Here is a 26,052-nt window from a genome sequence, read left to right on the forward strand (position 1 = left end):
AAAAAACTTTCATGCATAAAAATAAATATAACACACTGAAAAAAATTTATAGTTGTAGGAACAATACTGTACCTCTCAGATTAACTATCAAACTTTTAAAATTCGTCGTATTTCTACTATCGAAATTTTTCACTTGCTCACACAGTTAAAATAGTCATAACAGCTATCTAAATAATTAGAGTAGGCATAAAGATTGCTAAGACAGCAATCTTCTTCGGCTATACTTTGGATTGCTCCAATAACTATAAATTTTTTTCAGTGTAAAAAAACCTTGAACAAGACGAATTCTTAGATTAAACAATTTCTGACACACATTATTATGTAAAAATTTTTTTCAACAGCTTTTAAGAATTCGTTTTGTCCATCAAGTTACTAAAACTCTCAAGATTTGCGGACGTGTCTTGCTGTAATCAATAAGTTGATTGTACACGGTAAGAATTGAGTAAAGATTACCATGGGATTCAGAGTAACTTGGATACTTTACGGAGACAGAAATGTTTACTCTGCAATAAAATCAAATTCATCCCACAAGATGGTAAAATCTTCTTCTCCTCCTGGGGAAATTTTACCATCTTGCCAAGTTAATTCTACTCCATGCCCAGATTTCCTCTATTTTTAGAGTAATTTTTAATCAATTCTTTCTTCTTATAGAATTTTATGAAAGGTAACGTTATTTTAATATCCCACATAAGTGCATAACAAGAAACAAAAAATGCGAAGCTTACCGTCATCAAAAAGATGAAATTAAAACGAAGGAAGTCCAAATTAAACTATTACGAAGTAAAAATTGTTTATTCATTATTTCAAAAATTTCATTTTTTATCTTTCAACCAACTTATTCACATCGATTAGTTTTGTTTACATTTTAAATAATTTTCATAAATATATATTTATATACATGCGTTAAAAAAAAAAAAAAACATTATTATTCGCGAAAAGTGTATTCATTTTTTCAGGACTCAGAAAAAAAATAAGTAGACAATAATCGGTATAAAAAATTTTTTTTGTATATACACATTAGTATGAATGTTACTTTGCACAAATAATTCTGAGTGTTACATGCCCTCTTTTATAAAAATCATAACACTCCAGAACATACGAAGTCCTCAGTCACGTAAGTAATAAATAATATATTATATAAATATTAGTACTATAGATAATTTATATTCGTTTCTTATAAAAATTCCATTGAACTGATATTGATTTATATGTCCAGACAACATGAACATATTCGGATCTGTTGTAACACATTTGGATTGTGGTATGGATTTCTATTTGATATTTATGTTATTACTGTTAATATTGTATACCTTTTACATATAACAATTAAACATGAATTTAATTATTTGAAAAGATATCTAAATAAATTATTTGTTGAACGTATGATATAAGTTGCAAGATTACTGCAATTTTTCCATATTCTTCATTGTATTTTGTATTTTTTGGTAGATTATTAATGTGTATTTCGTTCTTAGTTCAATAAATAGTCACACAGACAGCATAAATAATGATTGCATAAATATACGTTAAGATTACCTTTTCGAAATTAAATTATTTTTAAAGTCTCAGTGTACGCAAAATAAGATTCATCAAAGACGAACTTCATTATCATCGGTCTCAAGAATCATGCTAATTCGAAACTTTGACGAATTCTGAATTAGCATGAGAACAATTGTCTGTCGTATAAATTGCATGTACGAAATTAGAAGTTACATTCGTATTTTTCTTATGAATTGCTCGCACTCGAATAAATAAGAAAGCTGCTACTATAGATGAAACAGTTATAACAAGTAAAAGCATCACTAAACCACCAACAAAACCTGGTAGGGACATGCAAATTGTTTCTGAATCTGATAATGCGTTCGTATTTTGAATCACAACTGTTCTGTCGTTACTAGAATTAGTTGTTCCTAAAGCAAAATTGACATCTCCTGGTGCAACAACTTGGATTATTCTTGATGTATTCACATTAGTCATTTCCAAGGTAGAACGTCTGTGGACATGAGGTATAATCCTTATTACTGGAACGATCATCTGGAATAAAAAACATAAACATCACTAAAGATCAATGTAAAGACAAATATACATAAATTTGCAAAACAGTTTTAACGAAGACAGTGGCATCAATGCTCAACATCTTCAAATAACTAAACATATGAAGCTTTGGATGCTAAAAAATATTTAAAAAACCCTAATTGTCACTTTAGCTGAATTGAAAGAACTCTTTAGCTTCCAATATTTTTTATATTAAAGAATTCTTTATCAAGTTTCGAATCATATCAGTGAAAAAAAAAATTGTTTAATAAGAAAATTGATTTATATCTGAACGTTTAAGTCTTGAAATTTGATGAACTATTTTACAGTTTTAGTTTTTAGCATGATTGAATCACGTTGTATCTCCAATCTGTCCCCAAAAATTATTTTTCTTACAAGTGTAATAATGTATTTAGGTATTTATCAGATCGTCTGCCATTAACTGAATTTTGTGTGTGATCTCCAGCCAACATTGTCTGAATAAGAACAATAATATTGTATGCAAATGCACCGATGTGGTCATTTTCAGTCATGACTATAACAACGAAAACAGAACGTAATGTTCAATGAGTCCCGAAATGTACCGTTTCACCCAAGTCCGTTGTTGGGATGATTCCGACAAATACCAGCATATGCAATTTTATATTCCTGCAATCCACTCGAATTAAATTATATATATATGAACTCGAGATTTGTTATTGATACGATTCAACTTTTGATGAAAATAAAAAACGAAATTTGTTGTACTACAATGAGAAAGAAAAACATGAACGCGATCATTAATGCTAAGCAACATTTAGACGGTGAATAAGTGACAAAAGAAAGATATTTTATCAAATCTCACATGATCATTTTCCATCGTTGAATGTCGTTTTTTCCGAGCACCTCTTAATTCTGCTGAAAAATCTTCAACTGATCGTGGTCTTCCTCCAAGAGTTGATAAATTGCTCTCTGATTCGTCCGATTCAACTGTTCCTTTTCGTTTCAATGTTTGATAAGCTCGAACTGGATGTCCGGGAAGAGGAGGAGGTGGAAGATGAATATCTTGCGTACTTTGTGGTGAACTACTAGCTGTAAAATCTATTGGTGTAGAGCTTGGCATCGACGATGAGGTTTGTGCTTGTGGTGGAGCAACTATGTTTTGACTCGTTCCACTGTTAATTCATAGAAATTATAAATTATGATTAAAGAATAAATAATAATATTAGAAAAATAAATATGGCTATGATAAAATTGAAATTAATCTCGAAGATTATTGGTTTAAAGCATAGCCAGCAAAGTTGTTGAAGTTTATTTAGTAATGAAGTGAATGTTAATATTATTTTTTATTATCTAATTATTTAATGTTAGTCATTTTTCCTCATATTCTATTTTTGAATTTAATTATAATAATCATATCATAGCAATAGAAATTTAATAATAAGTACATTTACTATCTTTTCAATTTCATACTGCATCTTTACCTGTAAGCACCAGCTGGACCACTGGGATGCCGTGGATCCGGGTATGCTGGTGAAATGTTATATTCCGGAACTGGTGGTACGCCATAGTCAGAAACAAGCCCTTGATGAATCGGTGTACTATAATCATGTGTAATTCCCGATGTAGGTACTCCATATTCTAAATTAGGATGTCCACATTTAGGTTCCGGACAATTATAGCGACACACTTGAATGACACATTGAAAGTGAACATTCATACTATCAGGAAATTTAAATGCCTGAAAGTATGCAAAGCTTACAACTGACGCGCTCGGCCCAAAATTTTTTATTTTTTGAAATCTAGATGTAAGGAAGTATAATTAAAATCTGTTTTTATTCATACGCTTAAAAAGAAGAATCATATATTACCTAGACATTATTTTGTGTCTAACAACACATCCATACTGATCAACGAGTTGAATAGGAGCTCTTTTACCATCATGAGCCACACAATTTCTTACCAACATATCAAACTTATTTTCATCATCTTTTATGGCAAGTACCATGGTCATGGTTTGGCCGATTTTTACTATACCCGATACTTCTGAAGCCCACGGTCCTTTTCCAACTTGAATTTGCATCCAGCATTGAAGATTATCACCAAGAAAGTTAGCGGTAACCGCATGCAACATATCGACTTGGAATGGACGAAACGTGACAGCTTTTTCATAGAAGTCATACCATGTACATCGAAGCTTTCTAGCTTGATCCCAGACTTCTTGAACGTATGGATCGTATTGAACAATAATAGTATTTTCTACATAGCTACCAGAAGGGGATGGTGCACCATAAGTTGCGACATTATGATTGCCAGAACTGCTCATACCACATGAGTTGAGAAATATTTCAAACGTAGCACTTAAATGTCCTGTACCAGGTTTTAAGTGGACACAATGTGGATCAGAGTAAAAACCTTTACTAAAGATCATGCCATAGAAAGGACGATCGAATTCGATATTTACTCGCATGTGTGTTTTTTCACATTGCACTTGCAAATGCTTTATTTGTGGAGTATCAGGTGAAGCTAAGGGCCAATTATCCTCTGTACCCTGTGACGGTAAAGATCCATAAAGTGTAGATAGTCCGTATGATGATCTATGTTCCAGTGGTAGCGTACTGCTATCATGAAGAGGAGATTCACATTGAGCAACCTAAAAACAGAAATCAAAACGTTATTTCAACTTTGTTACCTGAAAAAAACCTGATGTCTAAATTTACGTACATGCATTCCTACATAAACACATACATGTTTTTTGAAAGCCTATCAGTATGCTTTTCAATATTTTAAAACGTGAAATTATATTTCAATTCTAAATCTAAAAAATCAACACCATTGTCATAACTGTCCAATGAGTAGTTGACAATAATAAATTACAGTATTGAATCAGTACATTCACAGCTATTTCGATAACTTTTACACAAAGAAAGTAAAGATCTGCTTCTTCAAAGATCACATAAGTAGTGTTTGTTTAAATACATAATCTGACGAAAGATACATATGACATCGTTATTTATTTCACTTAATTCTGTAAAAGCCTGTTGCACCATTTATTACAATGAGCATTAGTCTTCAACTAAATTATTAAATAGTCACTGATGATCAGTAAATAATCACTGAATATTATAGTAGATTTTAAATTCACTGAAACAACGGCGTACGTCAAATCTATTTAATTATTAGTAGATTTTAAGTTCCCTGATACATCTTTTGGAATTAAATAAGAAGATATTGTTAATAGTAATCATAATAATCATCTTCGGTATTCTTATGGAATAGACAAGACACCAGTGCTGCCTTATTTATCCAGTAAAATTGAATCGGCTGTTGAGAACAAGAGACTGAAGATTCTTTGGAATTTCCTGCTCTCAATCCTTCAACATATCGAACACAATAAACCGGATATAATTTTCTTCAATCTTAGCACAAATCATGTGCATGCCATAGCTTTAGTCATTAACGTACTTGGAGAAATGAGAGACCGCTTTTAGACAGAGTTGCGAACAATACCAATCTGCCATAGTCAGGCTGAAATTCTAGCGGCTCGTATGCAGAAAGCGGTCACCCTTGGGTCTCTTCGAATTCTGAGACTCACCCTCAAGCTTGAGGGATCAGGTGTTTATAGAATAATTCTGTCTGATCAGACCTCAAATAGGTTACCATGACCAGACACTCTTGACAAGTCTCTAAACGTAAAAAAAAACATTATGATACCAGTATACTAGTATCAGAAGCTTCTGATGCAATTAAGTTGGCTGTTGGAAACTATGAAGCGAAGATTCTTCATAATTTCTTGCTCTCCACCTTCCGACGAATCAGACTAAATAAATCGTTTCAAAATAATAATTTTTTAACTTTATGAATGAAAATGAAATATTGATAGAATGAATAATACCATACTTACCTGATTTTTTATTGATTTATAAAGAGTAATACAGCATAAAAAATATTTTTCTTATACTGATCAGTTTTGAATTGTGCATTATCCTGAGACAAGGAAACCACTGTTGAATCAGTGGAAATTAATTTAAATCAAGGATTTTTCAATGACTCGTAGAATCACTGAATAAATCAATGAATTGAGAATTGCTAAGTGTTGTTCCCAACATGTAGAAAATTTACCTCGAAACATTATCTTTAAGAGCTACTCGAGTTTAGGCAAAATAAGAAACCATAGATCAACTTGGCTAGCTCAAAATTATTCCTCAGATGGTTAAAAATAATAAACCATAAAAATTAAAATTATTGGATCAAAAAAAGTATATTAAACATAAAGTTATCTAAGGAGATTAATCAAGTAATCCAGAAATAGTAAATTAAATTTTAAACAAAGCAAAATATTTATTATCTAAATTTAAAAAATCGAAAGAAACGATTATCAATAATAATTATATCTACAATACAAAATCAATTTCATTTTTTATCAAAATTATTCGATATTGTAAACTTGTAATTTTTATATTCCCACATTTTTTTTGAAAAAAATCTATGAGTAGTTTGATTGTGAACTCGTGCTGACAAATTTATCAATAAATTATAGAATAAAAAGCATTTTTTACTTTTTAAAAAAGTAAACGCAGCTTCATTGCTCAATCACTTTCACACTTACACAAGTAATAACAGTTGAACTGAAGTAAAAAGAGTTCCGTCAATTTGAGATAAAAATTTGTCTTTACATCTCTCTTTTTCTTTAAAAAAGAAACAATGAATATTAGAGAGTAGAGTTACAATTTCGTATATTAATTATTTTCAGAGAGAAATCTGTCTGTGCGTATGTTCGTGGACTTTCGTCTCGATTATTCTAAGAATTTCTGACCACTTAATTTTATTTTAAACGGATCAGAAAGTAGTCAAAACTCTCTGTCTTACAAGAAAATTTTTTATCTTAACGCATGGCCTATTTTTCTATTTATAACTTATATAAAATATATGATATAAATAATATAATATAATGAAATAAATAAAATAATATGATATAAAAAAATATAAAAATCTTTTAATTAACAATTTATTACACTTTTCGCCTCATTAAAATTATAGAAATGTGACCGTTGAAAAGAATATAGAAGATTGTTTCATATTCTTTAAATTAAAATGTGAAACTTTGCTAAACCTTGCTGATTTTGTGATGGTGTAAAAGAATCAAAATATAACATTGCAAATGTAACATTGCCATTTTGTGAAAAAAATTCCCGTAAATATAAAAAATATAGGGACGGAAAGTTACTAAAAAAAAAAGAGAAAGCTATTTAGAATGGTTTGAAAAATATTCAGAAAGTGATATAGGACGTTCTGTAATTTTTAAAATTTTTTTTGGAAATAATTACTATCGTCAAGTACGCGTTAAGATCGACGCAAAAGTGTTCCCGCAGACTCTTTTGTCGAGAATTCGATTTTTAAAATTGGAATCGATATCATTATGATTGATAACAAAATTAAAAATATGATAATTCAATCTCAAATAAAACCTGTGTACCTCAGTAGTAAAGTAATAAATAAAATAAAATATCAATATTGACTACACATTGGGAAGTTCTTGTAATGAGGTCAACTTTTTAAATTCGTAATCTTAATCGATCTTTACGTTTTAAAACATTTGAAACACATCATTTTGAATCACCTTATACAATACATGAATGATTGTCAGTCCAATCGCTTCATTTAAATAAGGGTACCGGTTCTCATAGTCACCGGCAGGGTTTCTTAGCACGCATTCATTCACAAATGAGCTCGTGTATACAGAGATACACGTAAATATCACATAGTCATCTTCCCTCTCTTTTTTTATCCTTTCATCACTCCCCCCTCTATTCTTACGATCCAAAAAATGAGATTAAAAAATATTTATACTTTTTTAAAAAAAGGATTTGTTTTCTCATTTTTACATTTAACATCGTTCAACACCTAGTCTATAAAAGGTAAGGGTGAGAGTTGAAAAAAAATTTTTGGTGCAATTATACAGCTTCTACATTGAAAATTACGAGCGTTAAATAATAAAAGATTTAGCTGTTTGTCATGAATAATACTATAATTAAACTATCACATTTTAACAAACATATAAAAACGTTAAAAACCCGTTAACATAACATGTAATTGTTTGCTCCCAATATTTAACATTTTACATTCTTCAAACTTTCTATTATTAAACACTTAAGTTTATAATGTATCAATTTCACTCCAAACTTTCTTCGGTATTTATTATGTTAAAAAAATTAATTGGAGAGAGGTTTCGTCTATCAAATATTTATTTCGAGGTCCAATTTTTTGTCTCTCACTCTAAAATTAATGCATACGAGTATACATCTTAAAGCATTGTTGTCTTTACTTTAAATTTAATTTAAAAATTGACCGCTTTCAATACTATCCTTATAAGACTCATTATTCTAATTGGGCTCTCTTTTTGCTATTTTTTGCATCCCAGGGTTCCCGGCTAGTGACTCATCCATCTATTAACTGTCTAAGTGTTGCATGATATTGAAAATTGCGCTCTCACTTTCATTCCCACCGCACGACAACAATGTTTGATTTTTTTTCAACATTTTATGTTTATAAACAGTCGAATTATATTTATCTAACAAGTGAATAGTTAATATTAATTTTTAATAGTTAATATTTATCAACAGCAGGTCGATCATTACAACATTAATTCATTAATTACATTAATTTATAGTAATTATGGAAATTTTTAATAACAATATTATGAGATGCTTACAGTGGAATGTTGTTAACAACAATTATTTGTTATTAATAATTATTTAAGTATAATATAATAATCTGTGATATGATAAATATATTATTAAATAAATACCGCCATGAATAATAAAATATTATTAACAATAGATAAATATTGTTAAAACTCGAAGCTTAATATGCAATGTATTAATACTAATACTAAAGAGCCGGAGACTTAATATTTCATTGTTAATTAAATAGTACAAATAAAAACATTAGCAATTCTTGATCGGTGGAATAATTAGGATGAAAGTAGAAATTTCAAAATGTATAGGACGTGATGAATACGTTTAGTTGTTCGAGATTTAAAGGAGATCTGAAATGTTTACTTTAATCGAAGCTCTAGATGCTACCAAGTATATAGAGTATGAAAAGTATTCAATTATGTCTTGAAAAAATTTTCTCGCATAGAATATTTAGGTCTAAAGCAGTACGTTGAGATTTAGTAGTTTCAGAATAGTATGACTAGTTTTTTTGAAGTTCAAAAAAGATATTAATTTTTATTTTTGGGAGTTGATGAGCATATCAAGGGTTGAAAACTTAATTAATATTGATTTATTACGTCTTATATTTAATTCAATCACTGTAAAACTAAGTGTTTAGAAAGTAAACATTTAAAGTGTTTACAATGTTAAATGCTATAATCAAACTATAGTTATTTCGTACCCGAGTTTTAATCACTTCTTGCTGTTTACAAAAATGCTATAGTTTTTTCATGGCGTTCAGCATTGTAATATTTAGGTGTTTAATTACTATACACTTTAAGCGCTTTATTACTAAACATTTGAATTGTCTCGAATGTACCGTGATATTATTCCATTCTCCTTTGATTTTTTTTATTTTTTTATTTATAAAAAATAACTTAGCATGACAGAGAAAAATAAAGAGAGCAAATCGTTTTTATCATTTAGTTCATATCAGATTTTTTTAAATATGCTTTATATTAAATCATATAAAATTCGCATGACTTTAATTGCAGATAAATATTACACTTCACCACGCTACTGGAAACGTACGTTTTATAAATAAGAAAACGAAAGAAATTTTCTGTTAAAAAAGAATCATTATGTATAAGTGAAAAGGCTTTGACGTCCATTATTTTAAGACTATTTTAACAATTTAAATGATTTAAATTGTTATTGTTTAGAGAAAATGAGTGAAATTTTTCAATGAGCTTGACACAACGTTAGACATCTTTAAAACCACAATTGACTCTTATTTGAAGTCTGAAAAAAAGGTTTAAAATTTTTGTCATCAAATTTTGTAAATAATGTAAATGCATTGGCACCGAAATAATTGAAAGTATCACATCTATGGCATTTAGAAATGTATGTGCGTACTGAAAAATATAACAGGAACTTAACGAGAATGATACCGTACATCCGGCGCACTGACCTACTATCACCACTTCGTCAGCAGTAAACTCATTTTTCCTTTCACAAAGTACGTTCATGATAACCATACACCTATGCACTAACAAATTTGTCGAGATCATGAATCTAACAAATTTCATATATAACCGTAATTTTTACCATTAATCCCCCGCACACATTCATTATTAAAACTTATAAATGTAAGATGAAATTTGAGAATTTACAATAATTAAGTACTTCTAAATGAAAATTTATACTTACAAAAATTAAAGAGAATATTAAATATTCGCTTAATATTAATCTCTTAATTATTCCTCTTGCATCCATCATCTTGACTGTGGAAATTTTCTGAAATGAAAATATTTGACAATCCATTGTGAAAATTTTTGGTACACGGAAATCAAAAAGACAGATGAATCATGCATTACCAAAAAAATAAAAATGTATAAGTAGTATCGAAAAACTTCTTCAATAACATAAACAAATATACACCAGAACACAAAAATACCGGATTATTTTCACAGATATCAAAATATATTCGAACTATATCATTTATTGAATTTCATCTATCTTTTCTGCATTCATAAATGTTCCGGGTTAAAAGGAATTTTACAATCGTTAATAATAAAAGAATAGCTTAAGAATTCTTAAAAAGAATTAAATTAATAAAATAGAATTACATTATTTCATATAATGGAACTTGAATTTTCACTGAAATTAATTTAAAAAAAAACCGATCAACTAGCCGAAATAACCGAAGTTAACTTAAAGTTCCTAACACTGATTATCTTGGCCGGCAAAGATCGACTAAATGTGCAGGAAGACTCATTGCGACTGCCAGCCTCGTCCTACTAACCCACAATCGTTTTCTTGGTCACACATAGTTTATCAGCCCCCTTCTTTCGTTGAAATTATAAGGTGAATACTCTTGAAGAACTGATCATATTTTTTCTAAATTTAATTCTACACACATTGAAAAAATTTCGCAAATAAATTCAACTTAATTAATTATAAAAAATTATTTTAATTACAAAAAAAATATCATTTACATCAGTTTCATTTTGAGTCTTTGTTTAACATGCAGAAAAAAAATTTTTCCTGAGATTTTTATTAAAAAAATAAAGGTGGGAATAATTGAAAAGTAATAATTGGTATTATAATATTGTAATTTCTGTTATTTTGTTTAATTTTAATACAACTCTCTAAAAATGAATCAGTGGAAATCACTGCAAAACAGGATACAGTGAATTCGATGATTCATTTTTAGAGAGTAGTTTTCATCTCGTAACCACTACAAACTTAAAGTATGTAAATACCTTAAGTTATTCGTGTATATAATCTTTCAAATACGAAGTTTAAAATACAAATAATAAAATGAATATCTTAATTAATTTATTTCTACTGAAATAATATTCTGAATGCAGTGGGGTAAATTTCAGCTCATTCAAATGACTCATACTTTATTAACTGTGAGCCCAATTTAAATAGAAATTGAGAGTTAATTGTATCGCTTTGAGGAATAAATTCCAACGAAAATTTACTTATAATCGATTGTTTTTTTTTAAATAAATAGTTTTTAGAATAAAGATTGCAATTTTTAATTTGTGAAATTTGCTAAGACAACAAATAAAAAAGCAATTACTTCTGTCTTCTTTTAATGCCTTAGCTTTTAGTAGGCACAAGGGATAAAAAAATTAATTAATAATATGTAATTTTAATTTCGATAATTAGTGACTTTGTAGAAATTTATTGAATTATTATAAGAACAACATGTTGATAAGTTATAATATGTTTAATTAATATTAAATATTGAATGATTTTATTGATAAAATTATTTTATTTCTCAACCGATAGTTTTAAAAAATCTATAAAAAAATTTTCCATCACGAACTTTCAAAGAATGATGAAGCAGGAAATATCATATTCATGTACATACAGGTCATTTCTTCACTTTCACATTTGCAGATAACCTGAGCGTATCTAATGTCCTACTTCGTATCCGGATCACCAGCGATTTCACCTCGTGTACAATATATTTAGTCAAAATAACGGTACACCGATTGCGTCACTACAATCACCTGCAAAGAATTTTGAGCATTTTTAAAGCTTATGATATGTCATATTTAATACAAGTTTTCTTTTCGAAAGTACATCGGAAGCATATTATTATTCATAAATGTCTAAACTATCAATATTAGAATGAAAAATTGTTTAGAATATTTCGTAAGAATACTTTTAAAAAATAAATTTGTAAAAATCACCGCAAAATAGTGAATATACAGTATTTGTGTTTATAAAAATAACTCTGTTTATATCAGTACTACTATTGTAACTGCACTGCAAATATTAGTGTTTTATTTTAACACATTAAAAGTGTTTTAATGTTACATCACCCATTTGATGAACATTGTATCATTTGTAGAATACTTAAAAACGTTTTAAAATGGGTAGCATCATATTGAAACACTTTTAATGTGTTAAGATAAAACACTAAGATTTGTAATATGCAAATAGCAAATGCTCGTTGATGTATATTTGAAGGGAGACAAATAATTCCATGACACCTCCGAATGCAAGAAATTCGATACAAGTTAGAATAATAACAAACAGAGATATAAAAGTATTGGGTTTTTTAAAAATTGCTTGAATATTTTTATGTAACAGCAGGGTTGATGTTTATGTGCTAGGATAAAAATAATGACGATGGTTGAATAAACAATCTAATACTGTTAATTGTTGTAACGAGCAAATACATTGTTATAATATTTATAGATTGTATCAATATTGAGCTAAAAACAAAATTGGAATATACTGAACCACGAAGATGTGAAAACATTGACACACTGACTCGCTATCCTACATATAAATTATTCTCATCTATTCATTATCTTTGTTTATATCGCAAAAGGAAGTTATTGTATTGAGACTGATTTATTACATCTCTGTATTTAAATGCCTCTAAAACAGTAATACTTTAATTTTTCATTTGTTCATGTTTTTTTTCTACTCAAATGGGGGTGGTAAATGAGTAATATTGTTTAATAATGATCCAATTATTGACCAAGACTGGACCAATACTTTTTATGGAAGTTCTAGAAAAATTAAATTTTACAGTCTTGGTTCAACATTCTGATAAAAATCGATAGAATTTAATTGAATTCAATATAGACTTTGAATCGGACTTTATTGGATTGAATAAAATCAATTGGAACGCACATTTCTGCAAGATTCTAATAAATTCCAATTACATTTGAAATAGAATTCATAAGATTCAAGAAGTAACATGAATCTAGGTGATAATATTTTTATAGAATTCCACAGAATTCTCCAATCAGATAATATTATCGGGCAATATTAGACTTGATAATTATTTCTGGTAAATAAAATTTAATGTTTTTAATTCATTCAAAAGAAAAACTAATCGTTACAATTGGAAAACCAAACTAATAGGTATTCGTTTCGAAGAATGATTTATTCGATTTCAATCTTGATGAAATTGATACTGGTTTTTATTGGAAATACAAAGTTTCTTATAGGAAAAATGAATTTAGAACAAAAAATCAAAGTCTATTAATTATTCATCTTTTTTGCAAATTTTCAATGCGAATACAATAATAACAATTATTATTATTATATTTCATTAAACAATTTAAATACTTTCTATTGTTCCCTGTAAAATTTGTTTATCATGGACCTTTTAAACAAACACTCCTCACACTGTAAATCCCAGTTTTCCAAAATGCATTATTTTAATGCGGATAAGTGTGTTAGATATGACGTCATCCATTTGATTAACATTGTAGTCACTTTTTACACATTTAAATCTGCGTTAAAAGTGACTTCAATGTTAATCAAATGGGTGACGTCATATCTAACACACTTATCCGCATTAAAATAATGCATTTTGGAAAACTGAGATTTACAGTGCATAGAAGATTAAAAACCAAAAATCGAAAAATATTCTATTTATAAAAACAATTCACTAATGTTAACCATACTTTCTCTTTTTTTAATACTACAAACTTGACGTGGCCATTGTGTATTAGTGAAAATGCCGAAATTGAAACAAATGCTCTTCTTATCGAGCTTTACAAGAATTCTCGATCCAAAAATTTTCATTTCTGTCTTAATATTAATGCACCACAATTCGAAGCAGGATTACAGCTGCTATTCTACATGACTGCCCTCTTATCAAAATGTCTGTAGCAGATGTATATCGTTATCACGTAAGGTGTAATTAGCATGGATAACAATGTAGTATGATGGGCATTACCTCTTTCAAGTGATATTTTTTTTTAACGCGTTGTGAATTTTAAGGCCGTGTTCATAACGGTATCTTTCTAGACAATTGTCGTTCAACTTTGCTATGTGACAATTAAAAGTCCACAGTATTCTGTGAATTATAGAGAGCAAGTTGTGCAAAATTTTTGATAGATTTCAAAATAATTCGTAATGTAAAGTTATTTGAGAGATTTGGGTTTGCCGACGACTTTTGTGATCAATAACAACTAGAAACTGCTGCTATGGATAACCGTGAGAATAAAAAATTACACACTGTTTAATGTTTTAGCGTTATCAATAATAACTAAATTGTATTTCTTCAACAAATTTTTTATCATTCCAGAGCACAGTGCAATAAATTCGGCAAAAGTGTTTAATTTACAAAAAATATTCATCTATGTGCTTTTTATCACAACAAAGATGAATTGGAACTTTGTTTGTGGTGAATGGATTGAGCTTCCTCAATTTTCTAATAAATTCAAAGTATACAGACTTGCTGATCTAAAAGATGATTCGACTATAATAAATCCTGAAATTGCAATGAGTGCTTCGATGAATAGTATGCCAGAGAATTTTGAAAAAATCAAAAGAATCGTGAAAACTCAAAATCCTTTTGAGATAAATCACGATTTTCTGTTGAAAAAGAAAATAATTTTTGCCAACAATTCAAATGCAAATTTACCGGATATTTCTGTTTTTACTATTCCACCAATGATATTGAAAAATGGAAACATTAATGACAGTATATCCTCCGAATTTCTGACGAAAGTTCATTCAGACCAATATAAGACTAACAATAGCTCGAAAAATAAACAATCGTCCGATTCAACAAACTCAAAGAATAGTATTAAAGAGGTAAATTCACAACAATCATTCTTTGATCATTTCCCACTTAAATTATTTAACATTGTACACAAAATATTACTCAATAATCATGCGAGAACGTTCGAAGTAAAGTATCATTACTTAAACAATCTCAGAGAAAATTTACTTGAAGATATCGGTAAATATATTATTTTTATGATAGTATTGATTTTTTGATTATATATTCAAAAACCTTATTTTTCTTTAGCTCCAATATTATCATCAAAAATTATCCTCGGAAGCATAGGGAAATCAAATAGAAAAAAAAGAAGCTATCATGAAGAACATGAACAACACATCGGTTTTCCGTCATTAGAAGGCGCCCTGTTGGCAATTTCTTTTTTGACGTTTTCTGTTTACTTAATACAATTAGTAATGGTAAGTTCGTTATTAATTTCTTATTATTAAAATAATGAATGGAGTGTATATATTTACGATCTCTCTACAGAAAAAAATAATTCTCCATTAAATTGATTAACATTTCTATTTCTACAGATGCTTTTAAGAAATATTGCAAGTAATCCAACGACAACAACAGGCACAGTCCTGGTTAATAGAAATAAAAGATTCATCAATGAATTACAGAATTCAACAAAAATTTGCGAATATATATATGAATTTAATGGCCACTGAAATTTGATGATTAATTATTGACTCATTCAAAATATTAGTTGCGTACATTGTGGATATATCCTATAGGTGCCTACTATTTTTAAAAATATCATTACTTCTACTAAAAGGGCTGTTTGAAAATTATTTGTAAGATTATACTGATGATTTGTAATCGTAATCGTTTAATAAAGATATGAATTTCAAACTTAACATAATCTAAAAAAAATAGTAAGAATTTTGAAAATTCTCTACTTTCTGTATAATTTCTGGATAGACTTGACCTGAAAATATGTTGTAAGGTTCATTAAATTCAACAATTATAACCATTTATAGATATAATTGTATGTATATCAACGTGACTCCAATTGATGCTTATGTCTTTGCACAACTTGATCCATATATTCTCGAAGCTGAAGACACTTAATAGTCCAGTAGCCATAATTTTAAGTCCTATCTTCAGATGCATTAATTATAGAATAAGACTAAAATTTTTTGATCGCGAATTCGCATAGTAGTCAATGACAAAAGCATTTGTGCAAATTTTTATTACCCAAAAACAATTATTATTATTATTATTATTATTATTATTATTATTATTATTATTTATCAGGTGTCGCTCCTTGCTGTTTAATACCTGAAAGTGTCACTTTTCTACCAAAAAAAGTTAGAGAGTCAAATAGAGCTGAAAACAGTGATAACTACACTGTAAATCCCAGTTTTCCAAAATGCATTATTTTACTGCGGATAAGTGTGTTAAATATGACGTCACCTATTTGATTAACATTAACGTCACTTTTAACGCAGATCTAAATGTGTAAAAAGTGACTCCAATGTTAATCAAATGGATGACGTCATATTTAACACACTTATCCGCATTAAAATAATGCATTTTGGAAAACTGGGATTTACAGTGTAGTTATCACTGTGGAAACATTTAGACATTCGGCGTTATTGATACTGTTTTAGTTTAATAGAGGCGAATATAAGGGAATCACATGTATAACCTTCAAAACACTAAACATCATTAATGACGATGAGTGTACATGTGTGTACCAGCGTGAAAATAATTACGGATGATGTTTAAATGTCATGACACGATTTTATAGTATAATATTCGTATCTTATTTTGTAGTCAGAATTACATGTGAATTTATACATTAAAAGCAAACAATAGATTTCGTAAAATAAAATTTAGAAAAGAGTTGTATATGCAGGGTTGATATGGTAACCATATCGATTCGATTTGTTCTATGTTAAGAATGGCAATACTCACTGGAACAGTATTTCTTTGATAATTTCAAAATACGAATAATTAAAAAAAGTATTTAAATTTGCTTCTTTCTTCAACTGTTGTATTTCATTGTTTGTAAAATCCACAATGTGGCAGGATAGTGGAATTTACTTTGATATGCCGTTGTCGTAAGTAAATAATGTTGCAAAAAAATTCATTTAAAAACTAAGAAATTTAATTATAACTAATATGAAATTAGAAATATTCAAATGGGTCTTGGTGAAAAAATAATGGATAAACTTGATTCGATCGAAGACACGAAAGGAAATGCAGGAGATCATGGTCAATTGATCATAACAAATTTGCGCATCATTTGGTTTTCCGTAGCATTTCCTCGAATTAATTTAGGTAAGTAAATGAAGATTATTTGTATCTAAATAAAATTAATTTAATTTATATATCTAACAGGTATAGGCTACAACGCAATTATAGACATTACTACAAAAACCATAAATTCGGTACACAATTTTCATATTTTATTTTGAGCTGAAATTAGTTTTGGTTTAATTGCGTTATTAATTAAATATTTTACAGGCGCAAGGACATCCCTGTGCTGTGTTGTATCTATTGACAATTTATCAAAATAGCCGCTATGAATTTATTTTCACCAATCATAAAAACAAAAGTGCTCGACACTGTACATCGGTTATTGGAATTTATAGGTAATATTTAACGAATAATTGTATATTTTGTAATCAAACCAGTAGCAACTGGAAGGGTATAAAAATATATTAAATATATGTCTTTGTGTTATGAATAATGCATGTATAGAGGGAAGGGACTAAATATGGAATACTGTTCCGATTAGAAAAAAGCTTTCAAAAAGACTTCTTTCGGATTCAGATAAAAAGGTGCCCAGAAATAAATCAGTCATCTTGATTGAATGGCTGACAATTGCTGATATTTCAACAAAGTTTATTAACCGAAACATTCAATTGACCAAGATTGATCTTAATTTGGACTAGTTCAGTTCCACCGACACTTGCATTTCCATTATCGTGTTCCGAAAGTGTTGTCTATTTATTAGATAGCATATTTTATTAAATTAGAAAATATTGTTGATGTATTTTTACAGAGCATACAATTCTACAAAATTATATCGTGAAGTAAAACTTCGAGGCGGATTTATTCAGAATAAAAGACTTAACATACTTCCGAAAGAAGTTGTCAATAGTACGACACATGGCGTGTGGAATCTCTCTACCGAACAGGTATTACTATAAAATTTCTATCATTTCAAATAATCAAAAGAGAAAATATTTTTTGAACTTGATTAATGTTTCAGGGGAACGTAGGAACATTTATCGTGACAAATATAAGGACTGTTTGGTTTGCAGATATGAATAATCAATTCAATGTTTCTATACCGTATTTAGCTATTAACAATGTATGATTGACATCTCCAACAAAGTAAAATTAGAAAATTATCTTGGCCTTATTATCGATAACAATTTCAGACGAAAATTTCTTTAATGCGACTTTGAATTTCATCATAAAAAACCGGAAATCAAAAGGGTCCGATTTTATGCAACCTCGCAGAAATAGTATTTGTCAGCAAATTTGCCTTTTGTTTCGTACCTTATTATTCCGGTAATTAAATCGAGTTATTCAATTATTCGTTTGTTTATTAGATAATTGTATTCTTATGTGTGTCGTGCAAGCGAACTTGTAAACTAGACATATTTTACTTGATTTTACTCAAGACATCCTTCAACTTTAAATCCTGGATTCAACGAAAATGAGGTGTTGGATACATTTTTGAATGCGTTTTCGTTCCAACATAAAATTCACGTCTTGTTCAACTTTTCAACATTGGCTAACTATAAATGATTGTTGGATTATTTTTTGTTCTTGTTTTTGAAGTTTACAGTTCAGAGTCCAAATTACGTCTGAAATAATATCCAATAATTAGACCAAGAATAGTTTTCATTCTTTAGCATTATTTTGAATTTAATTTTCTTATATTTTTGAACTACTTTGATTGCAGATATCCATAAAACCATCTAAATTTGGACCTACCTTGGTGATTATTAGTAAAGAGTCACAAAATGGATATATCTTGGGTTTTCGCGTTGATCCAGTCGAAAAATTGGATATTCTCTTGAAAGAAATTTCTGCTCTTAAAGCAGCATATGATAAACAACCAATTTTAGGAGTTGAATATACTTCAAACAGTGAAGTAAATAATAAAAGTGTATTAATATCCAATCATTGAATTGATATTTAAATCTTATTTCAGAGTCAAACATCAGAAACAGTGAAGCCGGAATATTCTTGGGATGTTCAAGAAAACTATGAAATTTTACCGACTGCTTTTAATTTATACTCTACGGATAATGAAAATGTTAAGAAAAAACCAACATATGATCCATGTTTAGGCCTTGCAATTGAAGAATTACGTGAAGGTTTCTCTACATCGAAATCGTGGTCGTCTCTGTTTAATATTTAATCTAAAAAAAGGACACGTTTTTTGTTGAGACATATCACAGTCATCAAGTGTAGGTGTCATACATTCAATGTAATTTTGATTTTTTCTGTAATTTAAAAACATACAGTACTGTAAATACTACGTTTGTCATTTCCGTGTATATATGCCATTTTTTTCAGCAGATAGATACGAGATTTTTATTAGGAAATTTAATTTCAGAGCTGGCTACCAGATAAGGGAATCAAATAAAAATGCATCAAATATTATCAACACTCGAATGACTTTAACTGTTTGACATCTTTATACATTTTGTAAATATCTAAAAAGAAGTAAGAAGGGAATTAATAAAAACTTTATTGTGAGATAATTTGAAATAATTATTTCAAATATGAAAAACACAAATTCTCCGTGGAAAGATAGATTTCTCAATATATTTATTGTAATTCCGGGTAATTATAGAATTCGATCAAGTATATTAAGTAGCATACCATCAAAACCGATATCATTAGTTGTCAGTCAAGTTTTGCGCTAAGTACAAGTTTCAAATGATTTCAAAATCAAAATAATTTTAGATGAATAAAAATTTGAATTTCTCTACTTTAAATAAAAAAAAACATTGTTGCAATGTTTTGAAATGTCAATATAATTGTAGATAAAGATTTTTTTTCTTTACTTTTGAATTTATAATTACAATAAAAAATTGAAGTGATAAATTTAAATTATCGGCTTATTGTTATGATAATTATAATTATTATTAATCTAAGTCCACCCCCAGCGCTAAGCCACTGTACCATTGGGTTCAATTACTTACAATTAGTGCACAACATCTAATAATATATAACATGTGTAATTCTTTACGAGTAGAATAATAATGGAAATTGATGATTCGGTATTCTGCGTTTGATGTAAACGGGTTTATCATGTAAATTATTACCAAGAGCTTTAAGTTGTTGACACCAAACTATTTAACTTCAGTCAGTTGTTATGACTACAAAGTTTCTTTATCTATTACAAGTTGCAAACGAAATTCCTTCTATTTTGACTTAACCAATGGATGAGGAATTTTGTACATCGAAAACTATAAAAGCTTTAGAAAAGTTAATTTCTACTCAAAATTCTAATGTCGAGACAGTCGATGATATACAGCGAAAAGAGTCATCAAAGTCAGGTATAATTTTGATAAAGTTTTATATTGAATAGCAAAACATAATTTATTAATTTATTTTCATTGATAGACTCTGAAGAAATTAAACAATTTAACCATATAAAATTTAATGAATCTACAAAAAAAAATAAATACAATATATGGGAATTATCTGAGGTGTCCATATTGCAAAACTCTCAAATGATTGATCCACGAAAAATACCGGAATATAAAATGAATTTCAAACAAACTGTAACAGCAGAAGACGTATTTTTAGGGGTAATTATGATAAAGGCCTCAATAAAACGACCTTTGAACTTTTAGCACTCGAAATCGCTTTTATATTTCAAAATGAAAAGCCATAACAAATTATATATAATAATATTAAGGGTTTTTATGCTATTCATTCTATTAAAACATAAATAATTACAATTTCTGATAAGACTGTTCAGTAGGCTAATGAAATTCGAAATTTTCTTTATTTACGCTTGCTTAACGTTTAACTTAAAATATTTTTATATTTGTGTTTAATACATTGTAAAAGCTAAGTATTACAATTTAAGGCATGAACATGTATTACTTTTACACACTTAAACGTGTACTTTGCCTTCTGTGTTTTACATTATCATTGAAAAGTGTGAAATACACATACGAGTGTTAAATATATAACATACTTCTTAAACTTTGTTTATCAATTTTTCAAAGTTTTTTATTCTATAAAATAATAATCATATAGATATAATAATTGTTCTGTATGAATATTGTTATGCATTTAACATGTATGTGCATATTATTTTTGAATAAAACATATTACAGTGTACATAGTTAAACTATCTAAATAAGACAATTATTATTATTAAAATAATTTATATCAATTTTCAGATTGGCCTAAACCCTCTTGCCCCTACTTCGTGTCAGTGGTTATCAATTTATGTATATCTGCCAGGAGAAGCAAGAGAAGATATAAAATTAGATATTAAATCTGAAACTGTAGACATACGAAGTCCTAAATTCCGTTTACATTTACCAACTTGTCACATTATAGATCCGCAAAAGTCATCCGCAAAATGGCACAGTGACGAATCAACACTCGAACTTACTCTTAAAATAATACATGAACTGGATAGACTTAATTTTTAATTTTTCACCATTATTTCGTCGATGAATTTTCTTTTCATTATTTATTATTAAGCTTCTTAATTTTTTACTTTCACAGCCATACACGGAGAGAATTTTTTCACTAAATCTAAGTGCAAAAAGTGACAAGCCCACGTTTCGAAATTTATGAGTAAAAATATTTCTGTTCGATGGTAAATTTTGAGTTCTTGTAAGTAAACTTGTAACTTAAAAGGTGTCTTAGGAAAAGAATTACTTACGACAACCCAAAATTCACTATTGAATGGAAATATTTTTACTTATAAATTTCGAAACGTAGGCTTGTCATTTTTGCACTTACATTTAGTGAAAAAATTCTCTCCGTGTAGAGTTAAAAAGTACTAAAATCGTTCTTGTGTCCTCAAGTAAAAAACTGAATTAAAATTCCAATTATTTTTAATTACTTGTATTAATAATTTACAATGTTTATTTATAAAATAAATAAATATCATGAGATAGAATTGAATTTAAAAATGTGATTGATTTGTAATTTTTTCATTTATTACATTTCACCATGGTTTAAAGCGGAAATTCTTCGCATTATATATAATTCAAATAATATAGTTCAAATTTTTTTTTAATACTGACACTTGGTCAGCCTTGCTTGTTGAACAATCATTTATACACGAGACCTTTTCTTCCAATTGAAAAACGACAGGCATTCAATATTATGTTTGAAAAGTTGTAAGTTTAAATGAAATGCGAACCCCGTATTCCAGCTATAATTTTTCCTTCCCTGGTCTTTGCTCTGTCTACAAACCAAGCATGACTTTAAGGTTTTATAAAACCTTATTAAGGCTTTAGAAAATCCTTATTCTCCTCCGTCTAGGTTTCTCTGATCGGGAATAGGATCCCACACCCAAACCCAGCCAGGTAAAAATTTTAGCTTTCTGAGGCTACGATCAACCATCTTACCATTAAGGCCTGTAGAGTCATTGAGGCCAGAATCGCCTTACGATCTACCTGAAAGCTCTGTCACTGTCTCTCATTCTTCAGGCGGATGGTTGTCCTCTACCATTATTGCTGATGTAGGTATGCTCAAAAGGCAGCTCATCGGTGGAGTCAGAGTCCTTCTTATGCCCTCGTTATGCCCTGAAACTGTATACAATTAAGTTTCCTATCTATGGTATAACCCCTAGATAGTGCACCATTTTCGGATTCTTCAGCTGTTTGTCGAAGATGAATGAAGGCTTGAAGTCAATCCTTCTTTCTCTCGTAAATAAAATAAAGCTCGATTTTGCTAGAGTTTGCTAGAGTCTGGCACCATTGAGAGCTATTTGCATCCTAAGAAACAAACTCTCCAAGTCATTTCCTGAGACCATAATGACTACATGGTCCTAGCTGTACACACTAAATTCCGCCTTTTTCAGGTTTATAAGGAGAACTCCTTCATTCATCACCAAATGAGACTATGAGGCAGACTGCCAATCTGCTGGTCTCCAGGGTTTTCTCCAGATTCCTAACAAGGTCATAGAAGGCAGTCTTTATAGAGTTACCACTTTCATAGATGAAAAATTGTTGAAATCTCTTCGGATGCCCAGACAATTGTAGATATTATTTTTTTTTTAATGTTTTGATCCAAAAATTAAAAATAAATTATTCTTTTGCTACAATTTTCTATTAATCTAAAAAAATATTTTTCAAAAGGTAGAAAGTTAATACTTCGTATGGCGAGATCTCAAAGTAGAGAAGAGTGTATAAAATATTAAAATGTAGGTCTATATCTTTTTTTACAAAATCAATATATGAGCCGTCATGTTTGAGTATTGGTCGAATGTTTATTTTTCAAATATTCATTAAAAAAAATGCCCTCAGAGAGATTTGAACTCTCGACCCCTGGTTTACAAGACCAGTGCTCTAACCCCTGAGCTATGAAGGCTTGAAACAAATATGACAGAAAAGAAAAACAGTAGAGCAAAATTCCATTCGTAGGAGAAATAATGCATTTTAACTTAATGTAAAGCATACTGTATTCTTTTCGGGTATAGAGGATCTACAGTATTACATCTGGATCCATATGTGAAGATGGCCAGCTGAATTTAAAACAAATTATAAACATGTAGATACAGCATAGTTTATTTGGCCCTAAATGGTATTCAAGAGGATTTTCGGCCTCATTATCATCACTAAATAGTATAATTAAAAAAACATTTGAGGACTTGAAATTTATTGTTTTGTGCTTCTACAGTTTACACTGTTGAAAGTTGGTAATTACTAATATTGTATTCTTCAATTTTTTTATCTTTATCAATTTAATCTTAATTATTATTTCTGCGAATTTTTATACAACTCTTTAAATAAAAATTGACTGTGATCACGGTTTATAGATATCATTTTGAAATTTGTGCTAATTGCATATCTACTATATCGGCGCATGATGAATAAACGAGTAGCGACATCCGTTGTCGAAATATCAACTAAAAGTTCGGAAACTCTGTTAGTATACTTTTTTGACATCTTTTCTACCATACCAACTTGCCATTTGCCTAGTAGTTCATGTCAAGTATAAACGTGGCGCTGCTGTAGTTAGTGTCGAATTTCCGTATGCAGTTGCATTTCTTAATCTTTTGATTGTTTTCATACTTCATTGTGCATTGTAAACCTAACCTTGACATCACAACAGCATAATCAAAAACAAATTTGTCATGCTATAATTAAATATTTGCCAAATTAATAAATATAAAAGTAAATTTATTTATAAAATTTTTGCAAAAGTTTATCTCAATCAACGAATTTAATAAAATTCTCAAAATGGTAAGATTTAATCAATAAATTTATAAAATAAATATTCAACAACAGAATAATTGACGAGTAATTGTCTTTGTTTTCAGTTTGGGTTCAGTATGTTTCCTAGACCTTTCAACACACAGTATAAATGTTTCTCAGTTTCTATGCTCCCAGGAAATGAAAGGCAAGATGTTGAAAAAGGGGGAAAAAGTAAGTATTAAATCAATTCAGCTTTAATTAATTATTCTCTTGTCATATTCAACAAAAAATACTTATTTATTTATTATTTTTAGTTATCATGCCTCCTTCAGCCTTGGAACAGCTGACTCGATTGAATATAGTTTACCCAATGTTATTTAAACTAACAAATAAGAAAACCAACAGAGTCACCCACTGTGGAGTTTTAGAATTTGTAGCGGATGAAGGAAAAGTATACTTACCATACTGGGTGAGTTTCATTTAAATAAATTTTCATAAAAAATGCATTAATTGTAAATATTTTATTTATGTATATGTGTATATTTTTTTATTCACAGATGATGCATAATTTATTGCTCGAAGAGAGTGAAATAATAAATATTGAAAGCGTATCTTTACCAGTTGCAACATACGCTCGTTTTCAAGCACAATCTGAAGATTTTCTTGATATTACTAATCCCAAAGCAGTATTAGAGAATGGTTTAAGAAGCTTTGCATGTTTAACGACAGGAGACATTATTGCTATTCAATATAACCAAAGAATATACGAGATGTGTGTACTGGAAACGAAACCTAGACCCGCTGTCTCCATCATTGAATGTGATATGAATGTTGAATTTGCTCCGCCTGTTGGTTACAAAGAACCACAAAGAGAAGAAAAGAAACAAGAAGAAGAAATAGATCCCGTTGACATGATGCCAGCAACAGCGGGATTCATAGCATTCACAGGACAAGGTAATCGTTTAGATGGTAAAAAACGAAAAGATTCAGGCACTTCAGAAAATCAGCCTGTTAAACCTGTTTATGTTCGTGGTATACCTGATTACGATTATAAAATAGGAACACTCCGATTTATGCGCAATTTGAAACCGATAAATAATAAAGAAGTAAGTCACACAGTTATCATTATTGACTTGCGTGAATGTTTGTTGATTTTGTGATATGTTATTATCAATTTGTTATTATTTTACAGGAGAAAAATACTGATGAGTTTAAAGCATTCACAGGTGAAGGCTTTTCTCTTAGAAAATCGAGAAAGTGATCTTTCGAGTGTGCCGACTTGGATTAATAATAAATGTATTAAATAAGTCTTATAGATAAATAAATAAATTCATGTATGTATATGTTTATAATATACAGTAAATTAAGTAATGATAAATTAAGTTATTTTTGGGACTTTTAAATTAAAATAAACTTTTTACAAATCGTGAAAATATTTATTATATAATACAAT

General features: G+C 29.0%; 5 protein-coding genes and 1 non-coding gene across 8 annotated transcripts; 4 read left to right on the forward strand and 2 right to left on the reverse strand.

The window, feature by feature from the left end:
• Window positions 1-44: 44 nt before the first annotated feature.
• Window positions 45-10,945, reverse strand: LOC118070668 (uncharacterized). 3 transcript variants are annotated; one of them, XM_035089416.1, is made up of 6 exons: window positions 10,799-10,945; window positions 10,380-10,466; window positions 3,885-4,666; window positions 3,498-3,815; window positions 2,879-3,188; window positions 45-2,034 (listed from the first exon to the last, which is right to left on the reverse strand). In XM_035089416.1, exons 2-6 carry the CDS (start codon window positions 10,446-10,448, stop codon window positions 1,630-1,632), a joined length of 1,884 nt encoding a protein of 627 aa, XP_034945307.1. In that variant the 5' UTR covers window positions 10,449-10,466; window positions 10,799-10,945; the 3' UTR covers window positions 45-1,629. The 3 variants fall into 3 exon arrangements, with proteins under 3 accessions (XP_034945307.1, XP_034945308.1, XP_034945306.1); XM_035089417.1 differs by having other exon boundaries at window positions 10,380-10,453; window positions 10,547-10,945; XM_035089415.1 differs by having other exon boundaries at window positions 10,547-10,945.
• A 3,586-nt stretch (window positions 10,946-14,531) lies between these two features.
• LOC118070649 (uncharacterized) lies at window positions 14,532-15,943 on the forward strand. The gene is made up of 4 exons (XM_035089374.1): window positions 14,532-14,651; window positions 14,743-15,402; window positions 15,472-15,641; window positions 15,759-15,943. Exons 1-4 carry the CDS (start codon window positions 14,642-14,644, stop codon window positions 15,894-15,896), a joined length of 978 nt encoding a protein of 325 aa, XP_034945265.1. The 5' UTR covers window positions 14,532-14,641; the 3' UTR covers window positions 15,897-15,943.
• A 1,200-nt stretch (window positions 15,944-17,143) lies between these two features.
• BBS5 (Bardet-Biedl syndrome 5 protein) lies at window positions 17,144-19,931 on the forward strand. Its single transcript, XM_035089368.1, has 9 exons — window positions 17,144-17,294; window positions 17,366-17,514; window positions 17,575-17,624; window positions 17,701-17,828; window positions 18,242-18,377; window positions 18,452-18,553; window positions 19,154-19,345; window positions 19,406-19,664; window positions 19,814-19,931. Exons 1-8 carry the CDS (start codon window positions 17,254-17,256, stop codon window positions 19,613-19,615), a joined length of 1,008 nt encoding a protein of 335 aa, XP_034945259.1. The 5' UTR covers window positions 17,144-17,253; the 3' UTR covers window positions 19,616-19,664; window positions 19,814-19,931.
• A 698-nt stretch (window positions 19,932-20,629) lies between these two features.
• On the forward strand, window positions 20,630-21,946 carry Dnaaf6 (Dynein axonemal assembly factor 6). Its single transcript, XM_035089375.1, has 3 exons — window positions 20,630-20,762; window positions 20,830-21,017; window positions 21,621-21,946. The coding sequence occupies exons 1-3, from the start codon at window positions 20,645-20,647 to the stop codon at window positions 21,876-21,878; spliced, it is 564 nt and encodes a 187-aa protein (XP_034945266.1). The 5' UTR covers window positions 20,630-20,644; the 3' UTR covers window positions 21,879-21,946.
• Window positions 21,947-23,699: 1,753 nt separating this feature from the next.
• TRNAT-UGU (transfer RNA threonine (anticodon UGU)) lies at window positions 23,700-23,772 on the reverse strand. Its single transcript has one exon. It is a non-coding gene; the product is annotated as a tRNA-Thr (tRNA).
• A 725-nt stretch (window positions 23,773-24,497) lies between these two features.
• Ufd1-like (ubiquitin fusion-degradation 1-like) lies at window positions 24,498-26,045 on the forward strand. Its single transcript, XM_035089428.1, has 5 exons — window positions 24,498-24,647; window positions 24,725-24,830; window positions 24,914-25,068; window positions 25,157-25,705; window positions 25,792-26,045. The coding sequence occupies exons 1-5, from the start codon at window positions 24,645-24,647 to the stop codon at window positions 25,858-25,860; spliced, it is 882 nt and encodes a 293-aa protein (XP_034945319.1). The 5' UTR covers window positions 24,498-24,644; the 3' UTR covers window positions 25,861-26,045.
• The last annotated feature ends 7 nt before the right edge of the window (window positions 26,046-26,052 follow it).

Source organism: Chelonus insularis, unplaced genomic scaffold, assembly GCF_013357705.1.
Source record: "Chelonus insularis isolate UGA/USDA-ARS -01 unplaced genomic scaffold, ASM1335770v1 contig_66_pilon, whole genome shotgun sequence".
Classification (NCBI taxonomy): Eukaryota; Metazoa; Arthropoda; class Insecta; order Hymenoptera; family Braconidae; genus Chelonus; species Chelonus insularis.